The sequence below is a fragment of the Cebus imitator genome, unplaced genomic scaffold (genome assembly GCF_001604975.1).
Source record: "Cebus imitator isolate Cc_AM_T3 unplaced genomic scaffold, Cebus_imitator-1.0 Scaffold118, whole genome shotgun sequence".
Taxonomy (NCBI): domain Eukaryota; kingdom Metazoa; phylum Chordata; class Mammalia; order Primates; family Cebidae; genus Cebus; species Cebus imitator.
This window is the reverse complement of record NW_016107433.1, coordinates 2,275,170-2,293,440: the sequence shown is the minus strand read 5'-3', so window position 1 is coordinate 2,293,440 and position 18,271 is coordinate 2,275,170. Positions and strand designations below refer to the sequence as shown.

At 41.7% G+C, this 18,271-nt stretch overlaps 1 protein-coding gene across 1 annotated transcript in view; it reads right to left on the bottom strand.

Moving 5' to 3' along the window:
- The window catches only part of TANGO6 (transport and golgi organization 6 homolog), a 258,258-nt gene that overhangs the window by 187,531 nt on the left and 52,456 nt on the right, over nt 1-18,271 (bottom strand). The window contains exons 8-11 of the mRNA XM_037742252.1: nt 10,629-10,741; nt 8,361-8,537; nt 4,015-4,147; nt 1,793-1,984 (exon numbers count right to left, since the gene is read on the bottom strand). Coding sequence (XP_037598180.1) covers nt 1,793-1,984; nt 4,015-4,147; nt 8,361-8,537; nt 10,629-10,741 — 615 coding nt within the window. The remainder of the gene's footprint in view (nt 1-1,792; nt 1,985-4,014; nt 4,148-8,360; nt 8,538-10,628; nt 10,742-18,271) is intronic.

Here is an 18,271-nt window from a genome sequence, read left to right as displayed (position 1 = left end):
TCTCCTGCCTCAGCCGGGACTACAGGCACGCGCCACCATGCCCAGCTAATTTTTTGTATTTTTAGTAGAGACGGGGTTTCACCATGTTGACCAGGATGATCTCGATCTCTTGACCTCGTGATCCACCTGCCTCGGCCTCCCAAAGTGCTGGGATTACAGGCTTGAGCCACCGCGCCCAGCCTAACTTATTTTCTTTATCCATACGTGTGTGTGTGTTTCAAAATAATATACCAATAATGGCTGGGCACAGTAGCTCACGCCTGTAATCCCAGCACTATCGGAGGCCAAGGCGGGTGGATCACCTGAAGTTGAGAGTTCAAGATCAGCCTGGCCAACACAGTGAACCCCCGTCTCTACTCCAAATACAAAAATTAGCTAGGTGCAGTGGTGTACACCTGTAATCTAAGTTCCTTGGAAGGCTGAAGAGCCGAGATTGCACCACAGCACTCCAGCCTGAGGGACAGAGCGAGGCTCTGTCTCAAATAAAAATAATAAAATAATATACCAATATTATCATGAACGGTGAGATTACCAAATGCAATTTAGTATTTCCTTGTGGTTCTTTTTGTCCTGATACATTTTAACCTTAGCTGAAGGATAATTTAATGGGACAAATCATTTTTGTACCAGCCTGACACCATCGTTCCTTAATTAGGAGTAAAAGGAGCTAAGTGCAAAAGCTCAAATCATATCAGTTTTTAGGCCATTTCCCTTCCAACTAGCATCCTGAGATAAAAACACAAGGTCTGGATGAAAAAGTCTTCAGGGAATGGATATAAACGCTGGAGGAACAAATCACCCTACTAAGTAACACGGGGTCAGTGAACTGAAAGAGTAAGAGGACAGGAAAGAAATCATGAGCATAATTCTCATTGTACAGGCATGGTAAGTCAGACTGACAGGCAGCTGCAAATTTTCTCAGCAGGAGCTATAGTGAAATGCTGCTTAGCAACACCCGAAGGCAGATGACAATGACAACTATACAAAGAGCTGGAGAATCAGATTTAAGCATGACAATCATACCATCTTACAATTGCCTATTGACCAACCAAGCAACAACTAATTCTGGTTAAGTGGTAAAATCTGGTGACTGTACTGCCTTTGCTTTACTACTTTTATTTCCTATCTTTTTTAAAGGTGGGAAAAATAATGTCTGAGCCAATAAAATTTGGGCATGGCCTTGCATAGTGATACTACTCTGAAAGCATTTTAAGAAACATCTTAAAACTTTACAGGATGTTGTGGAGATTGGCTGTGAGTTAGTGGACCCATAAAATTCAAGGTGATCTCATTATTATTTGTGATATCTTTTCTTCAGATTGAATGTATAATCATTTTCAAGTTTTGATACACATTAGAATCATCCATGGAGCTTGAGTAGGATAGAGATTCTAATGCAGATATGCTGAATCAGAATCTTTAAGCATGGCCTGGCTACCAATATTTTGAAAAAGATCCCAGATAATTTTTTTTGCACCCAAAGTTGAAAATTACTATAACATAACATATAATCATTTAAGACAAAATTTTATATGCATGATAATCATCTCGGGAGCTTGTTAAACATGTGGAGTCTCAGGACACTGGGAAGTTTTGAATTCAGTTGGCCTGGTATGGGCTATGTAATTTCCGTATTTAACCAGCATTCCAAGAAACACCGCATGACGCAGGTGTCATCAAATCACACTCTGAGCAACGTTTTTAAATTTTTTGGTGGGTGGGGGGAGAATGCAAAGAAAACAAAATAGGCAAATACCACCAGGCAGGGGTCCAGAATGTGGCAACTACTGACCTGAGTGATGTTTGTGAATATCTGCTCAGACATTCTCTCGCACAGAACCACCATCAGCTGCAGGACAAGCAGCTTCTGCTCTTGGCCTTCCACAAGAAGAGTCTGATGTTGCTCTAATTCCAAGAGGCTCTTGCTGGAGAAGGGCTTAGTTTTTAATTCTGCTTCATTTTCCGTGGCCACATGAGTCAACTCCTACAAGGGTGGCAGGCAAGAAAAAGTGAAGATAAAGCCAGTAGAACTAAGGCCTTCCCAAACATAAGTAGAAACCTCTGTGTGAACTGTATGTTTAAAGAAATAGTCTGTGTTTGTGGCAACATTATTTGTAATGGCCAAAACTTGGAGACAACCTAAATGTGCAGCAATAAGAAAACATTACAATGTATTTATTATATCACAGCAGTTAATATAAATGAATTAGATTTATATGGGTATCAGTACACTATTGAGTGAAAAATATAAGTTGCAGAATATGTACAGTATGATGTCATGTATATAAAAATGTAAAATCTCATTAAAAAATATATACACACACAAAGAAATAGTTTGACAAGCTTTTTGTTTTGTGAGTATTTTTATGATTTCTACTAGCAGTCTTCCTTGAACTGAGACCTGAGACCACCTCACATTCCCAAACCCCTTTTGGAGACCATTAGATGCCTCCAACACTACCGCCCTTTTCCTCTAACATACTTAGAACTAAACTTCTACTAAGAAATCATGTATTTCTGTGGGTTTTGTAGGCTATTCACCTACTCTTCACTGTTGCAAATTTCCTTGGGAAGTAAAAACCTTGAGTTTCCTAATAAATAATTAGGGCTTTACCAAAGTAATTGACAGTTTAGAGTAGTGGTACTCAACTGTGCCTGGGCAATTTTCATCCCCAGGGGACATTTCACAATGTCTGGGATATTTTGGCTGTCATAATTGAGAGGTAATCTAATTAGTGGAGGTCAGAATGCTTCTAAATACCCTACAATGCACAAGACAGCCACTCACACAAAAAATGTATCTGGCCCAAGGTGTCAATAGTGTCAGGGTGGAGATAACCTGTTTTAGAGCAAAGTCCTTTTATTTGTTTGCTTGTCTATTAAACCATTTTTTTTTTTTTTTTTTTGAGGCAGGGTCTCACTCTGTCACCCAGGCTGCAGTGGATTGGTGAGATGTTGGCTCACTGAAACCTCTGCCTCCTGGGTTCAAGCGATCCTGTCACCTTAGCCCGCTGAGTAGTTGGGACTAGAGGCACAAGCCATTATGCCAGGCTAACTTTTTGTGTTTTTGGTAGAGACAGGGTTTTGCCATGCTGCCCAGGCCAGTCTTCAATGCCTGAGCTCAGGTGATCCACTTAGCTTGGCCTCCCAAAGTGCTGGGATTACAGACGTGAGCTACCATGCCCAGCCTGGAACACCTTTTTGAAGTATACAATTAAGAGCACATCCCCTTGGAATGTTATTTAGAAAAAGTATCACTGGGCATGAGGATAGGTGTGAACATGGGAGGCAAGAAAGCATCAAAAAGTGTTCCCTACTTCAAGTTCTAGAAATGTTAGCCCTGATTCCTTCCTTGAATTCTCCCATGCCCACAGAAACCTTAAACTCTATTAGATTTCTTTTAGAGTAGACACTTTGGCGAAAGAGTTGAGAAAGCAGAGCTGGAGGTAACTGGTTTATGATGTCATATAGTGCAACAAAGAGTAACATTATGGGGTATAAGTTACTGTCAGAGAATAGAAGAAAAGGAAGCAAACCACAACCACTGGCCCTAAGAAACAAACCCAGGAAAGGCTTCAAGTGCCCATAAAATGAAATGAAAGAGGCAAAATTGCTAAATCTCATTTGCAAATAGCTGACAATACAACAGTCAGAAGGATACGGGATTACTCTACAGCTGTAAAACCTGCTATTAACTTCAAAAGGGTTCTTACTGTCAACATGGAGCAAAGATTAATTCTTTCATAGACTGAGGGGCCTGCTTTGTTCATCTCGAAAATGTCAGTGCCGATTACTTGGGGAAGTAGTAGATAACATGGGTATAATGAAGGTAAGCTTCTTCTTTTTACCAATCCAAAGGCCACTAAAAAATAAATTCCTTTATGTCCTCTGATCATTTTCCCTAAAATAGGACCTAAACTTTAGGACCTAAAATTATAAATGCCTTGAAAATTCAAAGGGTCTCCTGAAACTCCCCTGGAATAACAATAACCAGGAACTACTTGTACTTCTTACTTTCAAACAGAAGATGAAGAAGTCTCCTGCCAAACCGCATTCTTGGCAGAGGGACAGCAAGTCCCCAAGATGCTCCACCCGGTCCTGCTCTGAGGATACCTTCTGGTACAGGGCTTCATCTTCATCTTCGTCACTGCAATGAAGGGAAAAATTCATCTTGGCAGTGTCACCAGAGATATACATATTTTTAAACCCCACAGAAATCTCCTAAAGTAACATGTGATGTCCAAACAATCATTAAAAAGATCCCCAAAATTTATTTAACTTACTTTACTATTTCTCCATTCTGAAAAAAGTATTGATTCTCAGAAACAAGCCTGTTATGTCCTGCATGGTCATTTGCTCAAATAGGGAAAGATTCATGAAGATGGATGTTAGCCGGACACAGTGTTGCACACCCGTAGTGTACTAGGAGGCTGAGGCAGGGAGACTGCTTGAGCTCAGGAGTTTGAGGTTGTAATGCATTATGATTACAACTATGAACTGCTACTGCACTCCAGCCAACATAGACGACATGGCAAAAATCTCAGTTCTTTTTTTTTTTTTTTTGGAGATGGAGTCTCACTCTGTTGCCCAGGTTGGAGTGCAGTGACACGATCTCAGCTCACTGCAACCTCCATCTCCTGGGTTCAAGCAGTTCTCCTGCCTCAGCTTCCTGAGTAGCTAGTACCACAGGTACACACCTGCATGCCTGGCTAATTTTTTGTATTTTAGTAGAGATGGGGTTTCACCCTGTTGCCCAGGCTGGTTTCGAACTCCTGAGCTCAGGCAATCCACCTGCCTAGGCCTCCCAAAGTGTTAGGATTACAGGTGTGAGCCACTGCACCCGGCAGATCTCATTTCTAAAAAAAAAAAAAAAAAAAAGCTGGATGTTGAAGAATTACTATTATTTCATAAGTTGCAAAAGCAAGGAGGAATTAAAGTATAAGTTACACGCAGGTATTCTGGATCCTGAGGAAAAACAAAGAAAGAGACAGCTGCAAAGTAAGGCTAGATCACAGAGGGCCAAAAAAAAAAAAAAAGATCACAGAGGGCCTTAGTTGTCATTCAAAGGAACTCTGACTTTTTAATTTTATTTTAATTTTTCCTGGCAACTTTCATTTAATTTTTTTTTTTTTTAAAGGAACTCTGACTTTTTTCTGATGAGCCACTGAAGGGTTATGGGCAGCAGAAAAAGACATGATCATCATGGGAGGACATGCAGTCAACCTCAACTGAAAGGAACCAATTAGCTGAAATAGGAAAATGCATAAAGGTTCGGAAAAATGAGTAGGTTGAATGTGATTACCAAGGCCAGGGTGGTCTTACAAAATCTGGCTACACCAGTGCTATGATTACTGCAAAAATTTCAAGAATTGTTTGTTTGTTTGTTTTGAGACAGGGTCTCACTTGTTGCCTAGGCTGGAGTGCAGTGGTTCGTTCATGGCTCACTGCAGCCTCAACCTCCAAGGCTGCGGCAATCCTCCCACTTCAGCCTCCCAAGCAGCTGGGACTACAGAGGTGCACCATCATGACCAACTAATTTTTGTATTTTTTTGTAGAGAGCGGCTTCTGACATATTGCCCAGGCTGGTCAAGAAATTTTTATACTTTCTCATGAGGTGCTATGGCTTTTAGTTTTTAATTCTTCTGACAGGTGAAGAGACCGAGATACTATATATATAATACACACACACACACACATTTTTTTTTTTTTTTAAGAAATGGGGTCTTGCTATGTTGCCCAGGCTGGTCTTAAACTCCTGGTCTCAAGCAGTCCTTACACCTTGGCTTCCCCAAAGTGCTGGAACTACCAGTATGAGCCACCAAAACTAGCCCAAGATACTATATTATTATACCACATCATCATATAAACAAATACAAAGGCACTGAAGATGTAATAAAAAGCAAAATGCTAATAAAATGTGAAAAGGAAATAAGACACTAGTTGACTTTTGTTTTCCTCTTTATGTACTTTTTGTATTATACAAATAATATGTGTTATTTCTGTGACCAATGAAATAAATTTTTTTCAGACTAAATTGAGAAAAAAATGACAGATGTTGCCAAGTGAGGTGGCTCACGCCTGTAATCCCAGCACTTTGAGAGGCTGAGGCAGGTGGATCACGAGGTCAGGAGTTCAACACCAGCCTGGCCAACACAGTGAAACCCCATCTCTATTAAAAACACAAAAAATAGCTGGGTGTGGTGCCGGGTGCCTGTAGTCCCACCTACTTGGGAGGCTGAGGCAGGAGAATTGCTTGAACCCGGGAGGTGGAACTTACAGCGAGCTGAGATCATGCCACTGCACTCCAGCTTGAGTGACAGAGCCAGACTCAGCCTCAAAAACAAAACAAAACAAAAACACAGGACAATTATCTTAAGTACTACTCTTAAAATTTCAACAATAAAAAGTAAATTCCAAACAATTATATTTAATTCCAGAAAAATAAAAACTCTAGATCTAAAGATCATAAAATCCAAGCTGCTCTTATAGAGTTTCTTTTTTTTTTTTTTTTTTTTTTTTTTTTGAGACGGAGTTTCGCTCTTGTTACCCAGGCTGGAGTGCAATGGCGCGATCTCGGCTCACCGCAACCTCCTCCTCCTGGGTTCAGGCAATTCTCCTGCCTCAGCCTCCTGAGTGGCTGGGATTACAGGCACGCACCACCATGCCCAGCTAATTTTTTGTAGCTTTAGTAGAGACGGGGTTTCACCATGTTGACCAGGATGGTCTCAATCTCTTGACCTCGTGATCCACCCACCTCGGCCTCCCAAAGTGCTGGGATTACAGGCTTGAGCCACCGCGCCCGGCCCGAGTTTCTTTAAAGAAACTTCTTTTTTATTTTTTAAGACAGAGTCTTGCTCTGTCCCCCAAGCTGGAGTGCAGCCTCCACCACCCAGGTTCAAGTGACAGTCTTGCCTCAGCCTCCCGAGTAGCTGGGACTACAGGTGCCTGCCACCACAACAGACTAATTTTTGTATTTTTAGTAGAGACGGGGTTTAATCATGTTGGCCAGGGTGGTCTTGAACTCTTAACCTCAAGCAATCTACCTACCTGGGCCTCCCAAAGTGCTAGGATTACAGGCATGAGCCACTGAGCCAGGCCCTTCTTTTTTTTTTTTGAGAGACAGTCTCATTCTGTTACCCCAGATGGAGTGCAGTGGTGCAATCTCGGCTCACTGCAATCTCCGCCTCCTGGGTTCAAGCAATTCTCCTGCCTCAGCCTCCCGAGTAGTTGGGACTACAGGTGCACGCTACTACACCCAGCTAATTTTTTTGTATTTTTTAGTAGAGACGGGGTTTCACCATGTTGGTCAGAATTGTCTCGATCTCTTGACCTCATGATTCACCCACCTTGGCCTCCCAAAATACTGGGATTACAGGTGTGAGCCACTGTGTCTGGCCTAATTTTTGTATTTTTAATAGAGATGGGATTTCACCATGTTGGCCAGGCTGGTCTGAAACTCCTAACCTCAGGTGATCCACCTGCCTCAGCCTTATAAAGTGCTGGGATTACAGGTGTGAGCCACTATGCCTGGCCAAAAACATCTTCTTGAGAACTGCTGCTAGGCAGAATAGCAGTTTGAGTTTGTACTGATAATTGTTTGCAATCTATGAGTTTTTCTATTTTCCTCAAGTCCATCAAACTGAAGAGGTGTTTTAAAACTATATCAAGTTAACTATGAATATATAATTATATTTCAATACCTCAACACACAGCAGCACTTTGAATGTGATGTGAAATCCAAACAGGATAGCTGTCATCCATTATTATTACATGGGCTATGACCAACAGGAATTTATGTTCTGAGGTAATAACATCAGATTATCCAGAAAGTGGAAATAATTTAAAATATACAATTGTGAGATGTTGGAGAAATAAATGATCCATTCCACTAATATTTATTAAGTACTTTCTAATGAATACCTATGAGAAATCTCCATCATAAAATGAGCACAAAAGATAGCTATTAGACAATTTCCCTCAGGAATAAATCTGACTATAAACACACACATATACCATTTTGAGAGTCAGAAAGAGCACTGGATTATTATGGTGTTAAGGGTGAACATGTGTCTGTGCTTTACTCTGATTAACTGGCAAAGATGGTGGAGTAAGCAGGCTTGTTGTGATGCAGAGCTGTGAGGCTCCAGCAAACTGCACCAACTATTAGCAGGCACCTTGGAAAAAAACCTGGAGGATTATTTAAGGCTCACATTTCATTTAGAGAATATAAATAGCAGGCACCTCAGCGACATGAGTTTCTGGTTTCTTTTCTATCAGCACCCCTTAGTGGTTGAATCATTGAATGGCCTTTTGGGCAAAATTAAATCTGAAGAGAGACAGTAATGGATGGGTGGACTCACCTAATGGCCTCTTTGATGGTAATCATAATGCCACCTTGAGTGGCAACTCTAAACTGACACAGAGAATGGAGAGAGGGCACAGCTTTGTCCAACCCTGCAAATCCTTTCAGGCTGGCAATTGCCTTCTTCCTTTCCAGCTTCCCCAGAATCCATAATAAGATCTCTTGGCAAAGTGACCTGGCAGAAAAAGCAGTTATGAATGAGCTTGTCATCTTACTCCATGCATCTAACAAGCTAACATAAAAAAAGAAAGAAAGGCTGTCAGGTTCCACTGCATTCTAAATGCTGGCACAATTTCCTAGTACTACTGAAATGAAGGAGAGGAAAGTATGCTTCTTGTGAATTTCAGAATGCAAATATCCTGAAATTCAATGACTGACTAATCCTTGGCTGTGGAAGCAACCCTGATATGCCACATGAGCCCCACGTGATTTCTTTTTTTTTTTTTTTTTGGTAATTCCAAGTGTACTACTGCCTTTGCATCAGGCACTGTCAGAGAAAGAATATACGGATAAAAACCATCTACTCTCAGCAGGACTAATAGCTGGACACCAAGAAGCAGCATATCAACAAAATATCACTGATTCCTCAACCCCTTTCATCTGTGCCAGTCAATTAGGAGAGGAACTAAAACAATGTTCACATGTTCCTTGTCAGTCTCTGATGAGAACATGACAGTGCTGTGAGAACTTGGGTTTTAAAACAAAAACAAGAGGCCTGGCGCAGTGGCTCACGCCTGTAATCCCAGCATTTTGGTAATCACCTGAGGTCAGGTGTGTAATATCAGCCTGGCCAACATGGTAAAACCCTGTCTCTACTAAAAACACAAAAACTGGACAGGAGCGGTTGCTCATGCTTGTTGTAATCCTAGCACTTTGGTAGGCGGGTCACGACGTCAAGAGATTGAGACCATCCTGGCCAACATGGTGAAACCCCATCTCTACTAAAAATACAAAAAAATAGCTGGGTGTGGTGGTGGGCACCTGTAATCCCAACTACTTGGGAGGCTGAGGTAGGAGAATTGCTTGAACCTGGGAGGCGGAGGTTGCAGTGAACTGAGATCAAGCCATTGCACTCCAGTCTGGGTGGCAGAGTGAGACTCTGCTCAAAAACAAACAAACAAATAAACAAAAAAGCCTAGCCTGGCATGGTGGCAGATGTCTGTACTCCCAGCTACCCAGGGGGCTGAGGCAGGAAAATCATTTGAACCCAGGGGGCGGAGATTGCAGTGAGCTGAGATCATGCCACTGCCCCCAATTCTGGGTGACAGAGTGAGACTCTGTCTCAAAAAAAACAAAAACAAGAGTTATTTTGTGGACTGTCCCTTGAAACCAAGTTCACAGATGTATAGTCTCCCTCTTCCACTGCATTCTCTCTTGTCATTGCCGTTGTGGCTGTGGGCTACAATAGTGTGCTGACCCAAGCTGAAGAGCCGAGAACATCATACAAGCTTTGAATAGTACAAAAGATGGTGTTTCCTCCACCACGTAGCAATGGTGATAATGATAGCTACCATTTACTGAGCTTACTATTTGCCGGGGACTGTGCTAAACACATTAATGCATATTTAGTCTTCACAATAACTCTGTGAAGAAGGTACCATTATTGTATATCGGATTACATGCGGGGATCACCAAACACCAAAAATCATAATTCTGTAGGACTTGAGATAGGATAACTCTTACCTGGAGGAAGAAACAACATAAATTACTGTGAGAATGGAGCTGATACAAAATGAATCCTACTTAAATACTATGACAAAGGAGTATTTTCTGGGTGACTAAGAAATCCCTTCTTTCTAAACAACACACTGCATCACCAACACCAAATCCCAGGCTAAATTACAAAGTGCCACATTCAGATCTAGATTTCCCAACTTGTTTTCTAACTCCCCACAAGGTCATTATGATCCATCCCCTATTTCCTCCTTCCTAGACAAGTTATTGTAGCATTTCTCACTGATCAAAAAGTGGCATGTTTATACATGTAAACAGAGATTTTGTCTTTGAGATCCAGGACAGAGGCTGTGGAAAGTCATTCTAAAAACTGTATTCAATGCTCTGGGATCTGCAAAATTCTCTTTCTTTTCTAGATGAGCAAAATAGGAAGAGCCCAGTGTTTTCCTGACTTTGAAAGAAAATGGTAATTTCAAAGTGGCAAAGTCTTATATTCAAAATAAGAACAAAAACAACATGCAAAAAAGGCGTCACAATTTATAAACAAATAAGATTCTATTTATAAACAAATAACCGTCTCTTGATTGTTTACCTTATGTGAGATACACTCTGCTTAGTAAAACAGTAGAGAAGAAAAAGCACTCCTAGGACTGGAAGCAGAGAATCCATCAAAACTGTTAAAGGTTCATTCCCAATGACATACACCTAGGGAAAAGGAAATGGTGAAGAATAATTCCATGACTGCCTGGCCAGAGCAAAGAGAATCACATACCAGACACCTAGCAGGGCTCAGTGTCTTTCTTTTCGAGAGGGGGTTTCACTCTTGTTACCCAGGCTGGAGTGCAATGGTGTGATCTCGGCTCACTGCAACCTCTGCCTCCCAGGTTCAAGCAATTTTCCTGCCTCAGCCTCCCAAGTAGCTGGAATTACAGGCATGTGCCATCACGCCCAGCTAATTTTTGTATTTTAACTAAAGACGAGGTTTCACCATGTTGGCCAGGCTGGTCTCGAACTCCTCCCACCTCAGCCTCCCAAAGTGCTGGGATTACAGGTGTGAGCCACCATGCCTGGCCAGGACTCAGTGTCTTAAGCAATATCTCACCCTAATCACACTATTTTAGTTCCAAGGATATGCTCAGATATGGCAATGAAACCATTTGAGTTTGGTAGACAGGCTGAAACAAGAGAGGGAACTGGAGCAGCAGCGTTTCGTGTGTGCAGCCTCTAGAACTGCCTAGAATGGGTCAACTAACCCATTTTCTGACCTCTTCCTTTCCTACTTTTGACTATGTCTGAGTTTCCTAATCTGACTATTGTTTAACTATTTGATAACTGTCCTTCTGCTGAAGGCCCTGCTATTAGGAACAAGTAATTACTACCAAAGGGAAAAACTTAAAACTAGATTTGAAAAATCAAACAAAACCAAACCCAAAACATTTCTTACTCCAGATTCATCACTCTTAAGATGTGACCAACACATAGATATGTCCTATTCTCCCTAATTCTACAAATGTTCAAAGAAATTATACTGTAGGGCTGGGCACAATGGCTCATGTCTGTAATCCCAGCATTTTTGTAAGTCATGGAGGGAGGATTGTTTGAGGCCAGGAGTTCAAGCCCAGCTGTGCAACAGAGCAAGACCCCATCCCTACAAAAAAAATTTAAAAATTAGCCAGGTGTGGTAGCGCACGCCTACAGTCCCAACTACTTGGGAGGCTGAGGCAGGAAGATCATTTGAGCCCAGGAATTCAAAGCTGCAATAAGCTATGATTATGCTACTGCCCTCCAGCCTAGGTGGCAGAGCAAGACCCTGTCTCTTAAAAAAAAAAAGAAAAGTGGCTGGGCACGGTGGCTGACGCCTGTAATTCCAGCACACTGGGAGGCCAAGGTGGGTGGATCACCTAAGGTTGGGAGATCGAGACCAGCCTGACCGACATGGAGAAACCCCAACTCTACAAAAAAAAAAAAAAAAGAAAGAAAAAAAGAGTAATTGCATTGTTCACCTAGATCTTAACTGTGTAGACACAGTTAAGTGTGTGAGATGTTGACTATGAAAAGAATTTAAAAAAAAAAAAGAAAAAAAGAGTAATTGCATTGTTCACCTAGATCTTAACTGTGTAGACACAGTTAAGTGTGTGAGATGTTGACTATGAAAAGAATTTAAAAAAAAAAAAGACAAGTGTGTGAGGATGATGACTTTTTTTTTTTTTTAATAGAGATTTGGTTCACAGCCAAAGATGGTGACTTTTATTAACAATCATAATGTTGCATATTTTAGTTGTACCTTTCAATAAGGCCAGCACAAATGCACTCAATTCAACAAACTTTTACTGAACACTCACTGAGTTCAAAGTACAGTTCTAGGTATGGTAGTAAATATAAAAATCAGTAAGGGTCTTTATCTTCATATTGCTTGTAATTTATGGGAAGACTAAAACAAGTAAACATATTATTTTTATTATTATTTGAGATGTGGTCTCTCTCACCCAGGCTAGAATGTAGTGGTGAAATCATAGCTCACCGCAGCCTCGATCTCTAAGCTCAAGCGATAGTCCCACCTCAGCTTCCTGGATAGCTGGGACCAAAGGCACACAGCACCATGCACAACTAGTTTTTTGTATTTTTAGTAGAGATGGGGTTTTGCCATGTTGCCTGGGCTGGTCTCAAACTCCTGGGCTCAAGCAATCCTCCTGCCTCATCCTCCCACAGTGCTGGAATTACAAGCACCAGCCACTGCACCCAGCCAAGTAAACCAATAATAATGATAAAGCAGATAATTGAAAGTATCTTAAGAAGTGCAAAAACATTATTCAAAACTCCAATTAAACACAATAGAATTTCAAAATGTAATTCTGTTATAATAAAATAATTACAACCTGATAGAATGGACAGTGACAATGGTAAAAAAAGAAAGAAAAGGAGCTGACAATGATTATGCTCATGGTATATGTTCCAGGACCTATGATAGGTTTTTATCTTCCAAGTACTATGCTAGACTCTTTAAAGAGTTAGCTTGTTAAAATTATAACAGTCTCACAAAGTCAGAATTAACAGCCCTATTTTGAGGGTGAAGGGAGCCCAGTGAGATGGCTCACACCTGTAATCCTAGTACTTAGCGAGGCCAAGGAGGGAGGAGCACTTGAGCCCAGGAGTTTGAGAACAGCCTGGGCAACATGGTGAGACCCCATCTCTATAAAAAACAAATAAAATAAAATAAAGGTGAGGGAAGGGAAGCTTAAAGAGGCCCTTATTTATAGAAAGAGTATTGAAATAGGAATCAATGTTGTTCATAAGAAACTAAAGATCATGGAGGCACTTTCATGAGCTGGAAAAAATCTCTGTGTTTTCCCAACGAATCCTGTCTCTTTAAAATCAGTCCTAACTTTTCACATCACTTAAGCCCCCTGACTCCTCTCTGGAGTCTGTTAGCCAAGGAGCCAGCTTCCTGTGCATGATCTAATCTCCATAAGCCCAACTAAATGAAGCGCTGTGTACAGCAGCGTTCAGAAGTCATGCGCAGGCCCAGTGATGATATCACCAATTACAAGAGGCAAAAGAAGAGATCCCCCAGATAACGTAAGGACCTATTGTTAGGCTTTGGATTCTGTGTTCTCAGAGGTAATCTCTGTGGAGCCATCCTTCCTTACCAGGATTTTTTGTACACACACACACACACAAAAATAAACCCCAAAACAACAACAAAAAAACAAAAAACAAACGGAGTTAAGTCTTCATTATTTACTGGCTTGATAGGGCCAAAGCACCCCAAACTTTAACATGAACTCAATTGAGCACACTCCTCAGGGGTAAATGTTATTGCTGATAAACTCCTCTAATTTGGCCAGACGCTGTGCCCCATGCCCATAATCCCAGCACTTTGGGAGGCCAAGGTGGGTGGATCACCTGAGGTCGGGAGTTTGACACCAGCCTGACCAACATGGTGACACCCTGTCTCTACTAAAAAAACAAAGTTAGCTGAGCGTGGTGGCACATATCTGTGATCCGAGCTACTTGGGAGGCTGAGGCAGGAGAATTGCTTGAACCCAGGAGGTGGAAGTTGCAGTGAGCAGAGATCACACCATTGCGCTCCAGCCTGGGCAACAAGAATGAAACACTGTTTCAAAAAAAAAAAAATTCCGCTTATTTTTTCTTTGCTTCTTCCTTACACTTTTCTGTATCTTCTTACAAGGAACAAGTACGACTTTTATATTTGGAAAATAACGTATAGCTATTTATACATATATATTATTTATTTTTAAATAAAGGTTCAACAAATGTGTACTGAGTGCCATTTTTGTGCTACCACACTTGCAGTTCTGCAGATATGGTGCTGAACAACGTATCTGCTTCAAGGAGCTAACATTCTAATTGGAAAGACAGGCAAGAAACAACTATATAATACCAGGTAGTGACAAGTGCTAGGAAGAAAGTAAAGCAGGTTAAATGGATAATGATGAGGGGAAGAGAATGCAGAAAGAAAGAAAAATTAAGAATAACCCTTATTGGCTGGGCGCAGTGGCTCACGTCTGTAATCCCAGAACTTTGGGAGGCAAGCGGATCACGAGGTCAGGACTTTGAGACCAGCCTGGCCAACATGGTGAAACCCCATCTCTACTAAAAACACAAAAATTAGCCGGGCATGGTGGTACACGCCTGTAATCCCAGCTACTCAGGATGCTGAGGCAGCACAATCACTTGAACCCTGGAGGCAGAGGTTGTAGTGAGCCAAGATCACACCATGGCATTCCAGCCTGGGCAACAGAGCAAGAAGCTGTCTCAAAAAAAGAAAATAACCCTTATCAATTTACCAACTAGTATCTATCAAGTTCACAGATAGAAACAGAGAAATAGGACTTTTTTTTTTTTTTTTAAGTGAAGACTTAGAATTATGGTTTCCTTTTGGTTCAATCTGATAAATAAATGTTTTCTACGTATCTTTTTTTTTTTGAGATGGAGTCTCACTCTGTCACCCAGGCTGGAGTGCAGGTGGCATGATCTCAGCTCGCTCACTGCAACCTCAGCCTCCCAAGTAGCTGGGACTACAGGCATGTGCCACCATGCCTGGCTAATTTTAGTGGAGACGAAGTTTCATCATGTTGGCCAGGCTGCTACAGTATCTTAAAGAATGTCAATGGCCTTTCCTTGATATATACACAATTGTCACCTTCTTTCCAACACTAATAGTAAATTTCCTCTGTACTGAGCTAAAATCTAACTCCCTTTAAGCTTCCCTGATGGAAGTACATGTATCATTTACAAGTTTTGGGCTGGGTGCCATGGCTCATGCCTAAAATCCCAGCACTTTGAGGCTGAAGTGGGAAGATCACTTGTGCCCAGGAGTTCAAGACCAGCCTGGGCAACATAGCAAGACCCTCATTTTTACAAAAAGCAAAAATTAGCTGGCCAAGGTGGTGCACGCCTATACTCCCAGCTACTCAGGAGGCTGAGGCAAGAGGATCTCTTGAGCCCAGGAGTTCAAGGCTGCAGTGAGCCATTGCACTCTAGCCCAAGCAACAGAGCAAGATTCTGCCTCTAAAAAATTAATTAAAATAAAAAATAAAAGTTTTGGGCTAAGCATAGTGGCTCATATCTGTAACCCCACCACTTAGGGGGGCTGAGGAGGGAGGATCACTTGAGTACCAGAGTTTGAGACCAGCCTGACCAACATGATGAAACCCTATCTCTACTAAAAATACAAAAATTAGCCCATGTGGTGAGGTGGGCCTATAATTCCAGGTACTCAAGAGGCTGAGGCAGGAGAATCAATGCTTGCACCCAGGAGGCGGAGCTTGCAGTGAGCCGAGATCACAGCTACTGCACTCCAGCCTGGGTGACAGAATGAGACACTGTCTCAAAAATAAATAAGTAAAATAAAAATTACATAAAAAGTTTTAGACTAGCCATCTGAAAATAAAAATCAATAATCAAAATCAGTTTCACAAAACTGTATAATTGACATTTAAAAATAATAAAAATATCTAATTTTTAATTTTATCTGCCTTAAGCACTGCTATGCATCCTAATGACCAGACTGATTTTGGAGATGAAAGATATGCAATGGCGCTTATTAAACTGACCCAGCTCAAATTCCACCTCCTCCATCAGCCTATCATATATTTACTCTTCCACTGTTCATTCACTCATTCATTGTTTTTTGTATTATTTCTACTTAACAACCTATGATAAAAATGCTCCTAAGAAGTGTATCCTTTCATTTTTTTTTGAGGTGGCGTCTCACTCTCTCACCAGGCTGGAGTGCAATGGCGCAATCTTGGCTCACTGCAACCTCGCCTCCTAGGTTCAAGCGATTCTCCTGCCTCATCCTGCGAGTAGCTAGGACCACAGGCATGCGCCACCACACTCAGCTGATTTTTTGTATTTTTAGTAGAGATGGGGTTTCATCATGTTGGCCAGGATGGCTTCTATCTCTTGATCTGCCTGCCTCAGGCTCCCAAAGTATTGGGATTACAGGCGTGAGCCATTGTGCCTGGCAAAAGTTTCCTTTTTTAACAGTATAACAGCAGAGTATGTCTCACATAGAGTTATTTATAAATATTTCCACTGCCTTCAAGGAACTCCTAGTCAGGTAGACAGAGTTACAGTAGTGTGTGGGCCATAGCTAAGATCATCCTACCACTTGTTGCAGAGCAGCCCTCTAAGCTTAGATGAAGGATCTAAGTGGACTTCTCTGAGTCTGCTTCCTTTCGTGTAAAATGAGGTTGGATGAATGGAGCTGTAAGACCACTTTTGTATCTCATCTATGATTCTCTGACTTGACTGCAAGTTTGCTCATATCCTTCACTCCTTTTGGCACCTCAATCATTAAGAGGTGAGACTCGTTGAAAACAACCACCCCTCAAAAAAAAAAAAAAAAAAATCCAAAACAACTGAAGCTTTAACATGACCAGATGTAACAAGTTTCTAACCCTTCCTCATATGCTTTCTGTTATGCTATCAGTCCTGAAGTTGGCCCTTTAGGAGTGAAATCGTGTTCAGTTGAAAGGTTTTCTGGTTACTCTAGGTATTTCTACAACTAGGGATCCCCAAACAAAATACCAAGATATGGGAAAGCTGAAGCAGTGAAGGGGGAGACTCTGAAGGTAGCTTTTCAATTGTGTGGTATGATAAAAGCCTCTGTAGGGGTAAGTGAAAGGATGATTGGAAGAAAGGCTGAACCCGGCCAGGCGCAGTGGCTCATGCCTGTAATCCCCACACTTTGGGAGGCCGCCTCAGGTAAGGGGTTCAAGACCAGCCTGGCCAACATGGTGAAACCCCGTCTCTACTAAAAATACAAAAACTTAGCAGGGTGTGGTTGGTGGCGCCTCCTCCTGGTGGAGCCTCCCAGCTACTCCGGAGGCTCAGGCAGGAGAATCCCTTGAACCTGGAAGGCAGAGGTTGGAGTGAGCTAGGATCATGCCACTATACTCCAGCCTGGGCGACAGAGAGACTTCGTCTCAAAAAAACAAAAAAACAAAAAACAAAACAAAAAAGGTTGAACCTCCACTTAGCTGTGGCTTTTCAAATATAACATACAGGAAGAGCTGAAGGGCAAAGTCAGAGGCCAATGTAGATCAATGAAAACAGATTAGACAAGGATACAGACTGGTACCAACAACCCCAGTGGCAGCCTGGGGATTTCCACATTCCTTTCTGACTGCACCTCAGCTTTCTTTTGCAAATCCAGCCAGCTAAAATATGAGGTGTCTGCGGTTAAGCCTTACAATCCTTCATCTAAGCTTAGAGGGCTGCTCTGCAATAAGTGGTAGGATGATCTTAGCTATGGCCCACACACTGCTGTAACTCTGTCTACCTGACTAGGAGTTCCTTGAAGGCAGCAGTTGGCTCTTAAAATAACTCTATGTGAGACATACTCTGCTGTTATACTGTTAAAAAAGGAAACTTTTGCCAGGCACAATGAATCACTTCTGTATTTGTAAGCGTCTGGCAAAGTGTCTGGCTTTCATTAAATACTTAATAAATGTTTTGTGACTTGAATCAAAGAATAAATGAACAAAGTGGGCTGCTGTTTATTTTCTCAAAAGCTCTATTTTTGTGGGGAAGTTACAATGCCCTATGCATTTCCTTTTTCTTTCCCTTCCTCCTTTCCTTCCTCCCATCCTTCCTTTCTCCCTTCGTCCCTTGCTCCCTCCTTTCCTTCTTCTTTCCCTCTTTCCTTTCCCTCCCTCCCTCCCCCTTTCCATTCCTTTTCCTCCCTCCTCCCCGCTTGCCTTTCCC